At 52.1% G+C, this 9,542-nt stretch overlaps 1 protein-coding gene across 1 annotated transcript in view; it reads left to right on the top strand.

The window, feature by feature from the left end:
* Positions 1-9,358, top strand: part of ccdc180 (coiled-coil domain containing 180) — a 22,556-nt gene extending 13,198 nt beyond the window's left edge. The window contains exons 20-33 of the mRNA XM_046034766.1: positions 2,083-2,160; positions 2,285-2,368; positions 2,588-2,736; positions 2,832-2,884; positions 3,228-3,279; positions 5,390-5,473; positions 5,555-5,621; positions 5,704-5,839; positions 5,981-6,141; positions 6,220-6,345; positions 6,419-6,515; positions 8,724-8,799; positions 8,932-9,085; positions 9,170-9,358. Coding sequence (XP_045890722.1) covers positions 2,083-2,160; positions 2,285-2,368; positions 2,588-2,736; positions 2,832-2,884; positions 3,228-3,279; positions 5,390-5,473; positions 5,555-5,621; positions 5,704-5,839; positions 5,981-6,141; positions 6,220-6,345; positions 6,419-6,515; positions 8,724-8,799; positions 8,932-9,085; positions 9,170-9,304 — 1,452 coding nt within the window. The 3' untranslated portion in view covers positions 9,305-9,358. The remainder of the gene's footprint in view (positions 1-2,082; positions 2,161-2,284; positions 2,369-2,587; positions 2,737-2,831; positions 2,885-3,227; positions 3,280-5,389; positions 5,474-5,554; positions 5,622-5,703; positions 5,840-5,980; positions 6,142-6,219; positions 6,346-6,418; positions 6,516-8,723; positions 8,800-8,931; positions 9,086-9,169) is intronic.
* The last annotated feature ends 184 nt before the right edge of the window (positions 9,359-9,542 follow it).

The raw sequence follows: 9,542 nt of genomic DNA, 5'->3' as shown, positions 1-9,542 counted from the left end.
TCCTCAGGTCCGTGGTCCTCAGGTCTGTGGTCCTCCGCTCTGTGGTCCTCAGGTCTGTGGTCCTCCGATCTGTGGTCCTTAGGTCCGTGGTCCGTGGTCCTCAGGTCCATGGTCCTCAGATCTGTTGTCCTCAGGTCCTCAGGTCCTCAGGTCTTTGGTCCTCAGATCTGTGGTCCTCAGGTCTTTGGTCCTCAGATCTGTTGTCCTCAGGTCCTCAGGTCCGTGGTCCTCAGGTCCTCAGGTCCATGGTCCTCAGGTCCTCAGATCTGTGGTCCTCAGGTCTGTGGTCCTCCGATCTGTGGTCCTCAGGTCCTCAGGTCCTCAGGTCCTCCGATCTGTGGTCCTCAGGTCTGTGGTCCTCCGATCTGTGGTCCTCAGGTCTGTGGTCCTCCGATCTGTGGTCCTTAGGTCCGTGGTCCTCAGGTCCATGGTCCTCCGATCTGTGGTCCTCAGGTCTGTGGTCCTCCGATCTGTGGTCCTTAGGTCCGTGGTCCGTGGTCCTCAGGTCCATGGTCCTCAGATCTGTTGTCCTCAGGTCCTCAGGTCCTCAGGTCTTTGGTCCTCAGATCTGTGGTCCTCAGGTCTTTGGTCCTCAGATCTGTTGTCCTCAGGTCCTCAGGTCCGTGGTCCTCAGGTCCTCAGGTCCATGGTCCTCAGGTCCTCAGATCTGTGGTCCTCAGGTCTGTGGTCCTCCGATCTGTGGTCCTCAGGTCCTCAGGTCCTCAGGTCCTCCGATCTGTGGTCCTCAGGTCTGTGGTCCTCCGATCTGTGGTCCTCAGGTCTGTGGTCCTCCGATCTGTGGTCCTTAGGTCCGTGGTCCTCAGGTCCATGGTCCTCCGATCTGTGGTCCTCAGGTCTGTGGTCCTCCGATCTGTGGTCCTTAGGTCCGTGGTCCTCAGGTCCATGGTCCTCAGGTCCTCAGGTCCATGGTCCTCAGGTCCTCAGGTCCGTGGTCCTCAGATCTGTGGTCCTCAGATCTGTGGTCCTCAGGTCCTCAGGTCCATGGTCCTCAGGTCCTCAGGTCCGGGGTCCTCAGGTCCTCAGGTCTGTGGTCCTCAGGTCTGTGGTCCTCAGATCTGTGGTCCTCAGGTCCATGGTCCTCAGGTCCTCAGGTCTTTGGTCCTCAGATCTGTGGTCCTCAGGTCTTTGGTCCTCAGATCCGTGGTCCTCAGGTCCTCAGGTCTTTGGTCCTCAGATCTGTGGTCCTCAGGTCTTTGGTCCTCAGATCTGTTGTCCTCAGGTCCTCAGGTCCATGGTCCTCAGGTCCTCAGATCCGTGGTCCTCAGATCTGTGGTCCTCAGGTCTGTGGTCCTCAGGTCTTTGGTCCTCAGGTCTGTGGTCCTCCGATCTGTGGTCCTTAGGTCCGTGGTCCTCAGGTCCTCAGGTCCATGGTCCTCAGGTCCTCAGGTCCGTGGTCCTCAGGTCCATGGTCCTCAGGTCTGTGGTCCTCAGATCTGTGGTCCTCAGATCTGTGGTCCTCAGGTCTGTGGTCCTCAGGTCCGTGGTCCTCAGGTCCTCAGGTCCTCAGATCTGTGGTCCTCAGGTCCGTGGTCCTCAGGTCTTTGGTCCTCAGGTCCTCAGGTCCTCAGGTCCGTGGTCCCTCGGTCCTCAGGTCTGTGGTCCTCGGTCCTCAGGTCTGTGGTCCTCAGGTCTGTGGTCCTCAGGTATGTGGTCCTCAGATCTGTGGTCCTCAGGTATGTGGTCCTCAGATCTGTGGTCCTCAGGTCTGTGGTCCTCAGGTCTGTGGTCCTCAGGTCCGTGGTCCTCAGATCCGAGGTCCTCAGGTCCGTGGTCCTCAGATCTGTGGTCCTCAGATCTGTGGTCCTCAGGTCTGTGGTCCTCAGATCTGTGGTCCTCAGATCTGTGGTCCTCAGGTCTGTGGTCCTCAGGTATGTGGTCCTCAGATCTTTGGTCCTCAGGTATGTGGTCCTCAGGTCTGTGGTCCTCAGGTCCGTGGTCCTCAGATCTGTGGTCCTCAGGTCTGTGGTCCTCAGGTATGTGGTCCTCAGGTATGTGGTCCTCAGGTCTGTGGTCCTCAGGTCTTTGGCTGACAGAGTCTCTGAACATGTGTGACCTTCTCAGGCAGCCAGCAGTCAGCAGCAGCAGGCGGCCGTCAGCAGCAGGCTGCAGGACCTGAGGAGGGAGCTGGAGAACACTCAGGTACACGTAGGTCACGTAGTACTACTGCAGTACTTTGAACAGTGCTGCTGGATTTCGACTCCCTCAGTGTAGTACTTCTTTAAGGAAACGTTAATGTTGCCTTCATGCCTCTCTGTCTCTGCAGGTGTCTCCAAACCAGGTGTGTTCTCTCCTGTCGTCAGTCTCTGAAGGATTCAGGAAGTGCTGTCAGCACCTGGACTTCTCATTGGTAGGCTCCTCCAGTATTTGGACCTCTTGTATATCTACTTCCTTCCTACCTGCGCTCCCACCTGCACACCTGCTGTCTCACCTCTCACCTGTCTACCTGGACTCCCTCTGGTTCTTCCTTTCTGAATCCGGACTATATGCTAACAGCCTGGACCTGTTTGTCCTGATGTGGTCTACATCATGTCCACGTGGATTACAGTCTGTGTGACTCTGTGTTCAGGACTCCACCCTGCAGGAAAACCTCTCAGCTCATCCTGAACCCAGGAAGCAGGTCTGCTTAGCCACGCCTCCTGGTTTACTGCAGCCGAGCAGGATGGCTGGGGACCTCCTGGATGACCCTGTTGTGGGTGTCATCAAGTCCCTGAACAGGTACGTGGTCCCCCCGATCCCACTGAGTAATACTGCAGGGACCACGAGGAGTTCTGCTCGTCTTTAACCTTCCTTCTTCTCTTCTGTCACATCAGGTTCTGTCTGAGCCGGGACGCAGAGAGGCCGGATCGAGGAAGACCAGCTGCTGGTAAAAACTCTCTGTTCAGACGCTAAAACCTCCGACAACACGAACGTCTTTTGTTAAATCAAACAGAGATTCAGACGCACCTTGCTGACCAAGCTAGCCTGCTCCACCCTCTCGTCCAAATACGGTCACGCCTGGTTGGCGACGGCCAAAATGCCAAACGAGGCTTTAAACAGCCGGTCTGTCCTGTTTCAGCTTGAACTCGCCCGCTTCACAGAATAAAGCCCCGCCCACTGCTCTGTCGAAATGACTCGACGTGGTCCCGCTCTTGTCTTTAAGTCTGGTAACGGCTCACGGGAGCTGAAGATGAAACCCGCCTGTCTAACAGCAGTTTGTGTGTCTGCAGGTCCTGTCCAGCGTCCTCAACAGCGATGTCCCGAGTCTGTCGGTACGCTGAGGTAAACACTCCACCTGTCTGGGGTCCTGCTCTAACAGCAAAGCTGATTAGAGAGGGGTGGTGTGAGAGTCCAGGCTGCTGGGACGGGACATTTGGTTTCAGTCCAGATAAACCCTGAAACCCGGTTAAAGAGGCCACATCCTGCTGTTTGCTCCTCACCTCTCCTTTCTTGTCTTTGGCAAAGTGAAAAAGTTCCCATCCCCCACAGAAAACTCTTTCCGTCAGTAACCTGTAATCTGGTCACTCTGTAACCCGCAGCAGAACCCTCCTGTCTTTCCTGGGACTCCCCGTATTTAACTGCTCTATCCTGCTGTCCTCCCTCTAAAGATTTTACCCTAAATCTCCCGTATTTTCTACAAAAATCGAATAAGAAACCCTCTGTCTGTATTGAAATATTGCTCCGTTACAGCAGCTAGCAAGTTAGAGGCCCGACTGAGGATTTAACGAAGGATAACAACCTGAAAGTGAAACAGCTGGAACTGGAATAATCATGGTCACATGACAGAAGTAGCCTGACATATGAACAGGCTGTGAAGCTGGATCTGAACACATACAGCTGATCCGAAGCCGCGGTTACCAGCAGTGTTGGGCTGTAGCGCCGTTACTAGTTTAACTACATTTCTTAAATTCACATATAAACGATAAAAAACACTAGTGCTGGGCAACGATTAAAATGTTTAATCACGATTAATCACATTGTTACGTGCAAAATTAAATAATAAATTCTAAAGTAGTGTATTGTGCACTTTTAATTTAAATGTGCTGCTATATCCACAAGTGCAATAACATGTGTAACACTTTAAACAAATAAGGTTTTTCCCAGCAGTATTCCCTTTAAAATATTTCTGTTAAATCTCAATTTACACATTAATGTAATCAAATCAAATATTAAACCAAAGCTGTTTGCCACCGCCAGGGCGCTACCTGATATCTAGCTTGGTAAAATAAGTTACCTTTAGAGGTGAGCAGGTATCAGCAGAAACATTTTTCTTTTATCAGGTATCAGCAGAAACAGTCTGTGTTCAGCAGCAAGTGTCTCTGTTACAGTGAGGTGAAGTGCTCGAGCACAAGGTGTACTGGGTGCGTTCCCGTGAAACTGTCGCGGTCGCGCTCGCCTCACGCACATGCCCGTCCGCTGCCGAAGTTGAATTATCTTGAACTTTTTGTACGCAACGCGCAGCATAAATCATTGGAAGAGAGACTGATCCTCGCTGTTTGGGAGTTTCCAGAATCTAAATATCCCCGCAAAACTAAATGCAGGCCTATCAGGTAAAGTTAGCCTATGTATAATTTTAATTTAAGTTAAGAGGGCTACGGCTGTGTAGCACAGATGGTTACTATCCATAGAGCGCCTGCTGTTCACTCGCGGAGCGCCGTCTCCCTGTCTGTTCACCTGAGCGAACCTGCCGAAGCGTCTTTCCGACAACAACAACCTCTCCTGGTTTGACTGCAGGCCTGTGTATGTAGAGCCAGCGAGCAACGGACTTTCAAAAATTGTCGGCGTTAATTAATTTATGCGTTAACGTGTTAATGTGCCCAGCCCTAAAAATAACACATACTTAATTAATAATGTGATGATTAAGTAACTTTATACAATTTAGCTCTCTGCACACACACAGTTTGGAGCAGGTTTTAAGTCTTTCTTTTATTGCTGCTGTGGAAAGAAGTTAGTTCAATATAAACTATGGTGTGTATTTATATATATATATATATATATAAAATATATAAAAATATTTAAAGTAGCTTACTACATTTTCCAAGTAGCTTGCTCAACACTGGTTACCAGCTTGTCAGGGCCCGCCCTACGTCTGATTGGCTAGTTGTCCTGGGTACTGAGCATGTGCAGCTCTCAACAAAGATCCAATAGAAGTGAGAAGCTTGACTCGGCAGCTGAAACATTCCACCATGTGAACCTGTTCTGGTCCCACCTGTGACACGGTGGGACCAGAACAGTGGCAGAATACGACCTCTTTAACAGGGTGTGTGACCTGGCAGGATTTAAAGCTGTCAGACGTGTTGGTTCGTCGGTGATTCAGGATTCAGTGTTTAGATTTTGCTTCACTGTGATTCAGCTGAAACAGACTGACAGTAAACGTGTGTGTGTGTGTCAGCGTGAGGAGGGGCTGCAGGTCCATCAGGACCGACAGGAAGTTCCAGGTGTTTGGGCCCAAACCAGAACCAGAGGCCAGCACACGGTGAGTCCCAGCTGTGGTTCTGATGTAGTCCTGGAGCAGAACCTCAGCCGGCTGTTGGTCACCTGTGTGTTTGTGTTGCAGCTCCTTCAGCGCCACCATCAACGGCGTGCTGTGGGAAGCCAATGATGTCCTCCTGTTGGTTGCCGAGGTAACACACACACGTTCAAAGTGACGCGGGTGAATTTAAAAGTTCTGCTGTTGTGTTAATTATGTTTCTAAAACCCGCTCAGGACTTTTACCAGAGCGAGCGCTGCGCCCAGTTCCTCCTAGTTCCTGACAGTCTGGACCAATGGGCTGACCGCATGCAGCAGAGGCTGCTGGGATACCAGGAACAGGCCCGAAGGTTTCTGAGCACGAGCAGAGAAGGTAGACACGCACACACACAGAAACACACACCTCCTTAACCTAACCCCATAAAGCCAGTCCAGTCTGGACCCTGCAGCTCCCTGAGGGCCTGACCCAGAGTGAGGACCCCCTAAACCCTAATCCTGCCTGTCTGTCTCTCAGAGCTGGTGACCCACCTGTCTGTGTTGGAGGAGCTGCTGCGTGCGTTACCTGCAGTTCTGATCAGTAACCATGAGCGACAGCGGGGGGCGGGGCTTAGAGAGGAGGTGGGCAGAGTCAGACTGAAGCTGAAGGAGACGCTGGTGGCCAGCGAGAAGGAGAAGGTGAGCACCGGTCTGTCAGCACCGGTCAGCTGACAACAGGTAGAGGTCAGGTAGAGCTGACGCTCTCTCCTCTCTCAGGGTGAGGTCGTCCGGCGGCTGCGAGCGTCTCTCAGACACGACGAGCTTCAGACTCTGATCGGCAGGGAGGAGCTCAGACAGCAGCAGCTGCACGGCGCCATCTGCAGCGCACACCAGGAAATACAGGTAAGAGGAGGGCGTAGTCACCTGTCAACATCAACACCTGCAGGAGTCACTCAGCACCTGTGTTTGTGTTCAGGACTTTGTGCGAGTCAGAGGGGAGGAGTTTGTGACATCACTGGCGTCTCTGACGGAGAACCTGCTTCATCAGCTGGATGACCTGCTCACACCTGCAGGTGACCTTTGACTTTTACCAGGCCTGTTTTAACACAGTGCAACAGGAGAGCACGCCACAGACTGCAGGATTTATTGTATATATATGTAACATATATATATATATATATATATATATATATATATATATATATCTGAGTTTGCCCAGATTAAGGAACTTTTTGCTCAATCTCCAGCCTGATAATAGGGGGCCAGCTCCCAGTGGTGACTCCGCCACAAGGGACTCACCTCAAGAGGATGATGTGCTATCGACTGCAGCCTCCTGCAGTTCGTTTACAGATAAAGGGGAAGAAGGGCAAGACGAGGAGGAGGACACGCTCTCCCGAGCCTCTGATGTTTTTTTCAGGCATCTGAGGGGGCACTGTTATGTGGGTCGGAGGCCGGCAGGTCCTCACTAAAGCCAGTGATTTGCTTGGCTTTAGCGCACCTGGGGCTGGGTGAAGCTCCTGTGGCGCCAGCAACTTCAACTGCTTTTTTCAGGCAGAATCCGTAGCCCTCTGCCATCGCAGTCCCTCCTTCTAAGCCCGATATTGAAGAGCTCCTAAGGTGCTGGTCAGACCCCAAGTTACTGTCTCATCACACCAGTGATTGCAGGAACTTGGCTGCCATGCAGGATGCAGATAACTATGGTTTGGACCGTCTGGCCCCAGTCGAGCCCACCATTGCCTCATTGATTGTGTCACCTGGTGAGGCTCTCAGACAGGATGCACGTTGCCCTTGTCCTCAGTGTAGACTGACTCGCCAGGACTTATAACATGGCAGCACACATGGGCTGTATTGGTAATTCCTTTTCTCACCTCATCTTGGCTCTGTCTTAGATCCTACAGGAGTCTGGTGCAGGCTCCTCGGCCCAGACTCTTAGTGATGCATCCCTTCAGATCTTTGCATTCATTGTCTAGTGAGCTTGGAAGGTTGATGTCGACATTGATGCTGGCACGGCGCCAGGTCTGGCTGCCAAGAGGACCGGCCCCAGGTGGCCGCCACCCCGGGGGCCATAGGGGCTGGGGGGGTCAGACCTGAAAACCACAGTGCTGTCGTCGGACGCTTCTCTCTGCAGCACCTCAGGTACTGGGAGAGTAAGACCACAGACCCTTGGACGGTGTCCACACTGTCCAAGGGATACACACTACAGTTCCGACAGCGGCTGCCACTTTTCTGCGGGATCAGAAGGTTTGTGGTCAGAGATCCAGCAAAATCCCTGGCCCTCAGCCAGGAACTTACAGCCCTTCTAGAGAAGGCCGCCATCGAGCTTGTAGAAGGGCATACATGGCTCTATGGGTTCTATTCAGTGTAGTTTTTAATTCAGAAGAAGGATGGTGGGTTTTTCCCAATCCTGGACCTGAGGGGGCTGAACAAGTTTTTACAGGTGCTTCCATTCAGAATGTTACGGATGGCAGATGTCCTCCAGTCAGTGATGCGGGGGCTTTGTAAATAGGCATCCTCAAGAATGCCTATTTTCATGTGCCTATTGCACCACACCACAGGCAGTTCCTGAGGTTCGCCTTTCGAGGACAGGCTTATCAATTCAAGGTGATGCCGTTCGGTCTCTCACTGGCTCCTCGTATATTCACAAGGTGCATGGCAGCCGCCCTTTCCCCAATGCAAGCCGCAGGGTTGACGATCTTGTCTTACCTGGATGATTGGCTAATCATTTCCCCGACTGCAGGGCAGGGAGTCAGGGACGGAGATTTTCTCCTTGGCCATGTGAACCAGCTGGGCCTTACAGTGAACTACACAAAGAGCAAGCTTACACCCAGTCAGAGGGCAAATTACCTGGGTATGGCACTCGACTCGCAGTTAATGAGAGCCTCCCTACCCCAAAGAGAGTGCAGGATATCCGGCAGCTTCTAGGTTGCTTTCTGAGGGGCAGGATTTTGAAATATGGCCTTCTCAGGCTGCTGGGCATGCTGACAGCAGCGTCCATAGTCATCCCTCTGGGTCTTCTGTCTTTACGTCCCCTTCAAATCTGGGTCAACAGGATCCCAACTGGATCCCTAGTGGCACAGGGGCGGGGGCTATCAGAGTGTCCAGCCTTTTTGCCAGGCCTTGGAGTTCTGGCTGGGAAAAATGTATCTTGCCTGGGGGGTTCTTCTGGGAGTGATCCCCTCCCACATGGAGGTTGTGGAGACAGACGCCTCTTTATCAGGCTGGGTTAGGGTTCATAGAACTGTAGTTACATTCGTAACTCTCGTTTTTTCTCGTTTCCATAGAAACAGAGGCAGCGTCATCACAACACCCCTGTGAGGACACAGTTACCATGGAGACGGAGGCGGAGACAGGAAGCAGGTACCACCTGACCTCTGACCTGCTGCATGTTGGACCCACAGACGTGTACCGACGCTGCGTTCCAGACGGCTCAGAACTCGGACATTTCTACGTAGAAATTTCACAATGGATATGTGTGTGTGTGTGTTTCAGTACGTGGTCCGGTATCGCGTACCTGTCGCCCCCCACCAACAGCGCCGCTGACCCACTATCCACTGTTACCATGCCAACAACAGCATCCATCACCACGACCAGGTGCACCCTGGGACATCTGGCTGTTATAGAGCAGAGAGACGCTGCTGTGAAGGTACACACACACACACACACACACACGTTAAACACCTACAAACATAATGTGGTTTAACATACGTGATTAATGTTTGTGTGTCAGCGGTTCGAGCAGCTGTTCAGGTCGGAGATGTCGCGTTCAGATGACGACAAACGAAGACGACTGAGTGAACTACAGAGCTGGAACACACACTGGAGACAGCAGATACACACTCTGAGACACACACACACACACTAACACTAACACACTCTGAGACACACACACACACACACACACACACACAAACACACACACACAAACACACACACCAACACTAACACACTCTGAGACACACACACACACACACAAACACACACAAACACACACACCAACACTAACACACTCTGAGACACACACACACACACACACACACACACACACCAACACTAACACACTCTGAGACACACACACACACACACACACACACACACACACC

The sequence above is a fragment of the Micropterus dolomieu genome, linkage group LG21 (assembly GCF_021292245.1).
Source record: "Micropterus dolomieu isolate WLL.071019.BEF.003 ecotype Adirondacks linkage group LG21, ASM2129224v1, whole genome shotgun sequence".
Taxonomy (NCBI): domain Eukaryota; kingdom Metazoa; phylum Chordata; class Actinopteri; order Centrarchiformes; family Centrarchidae; genus Micropterus; species Micropterus dolomieu.
Note: the sequence above shows the minus strand (reverse complement) of the source record. Positions and strands in the feature narration are given on the sequence as shown.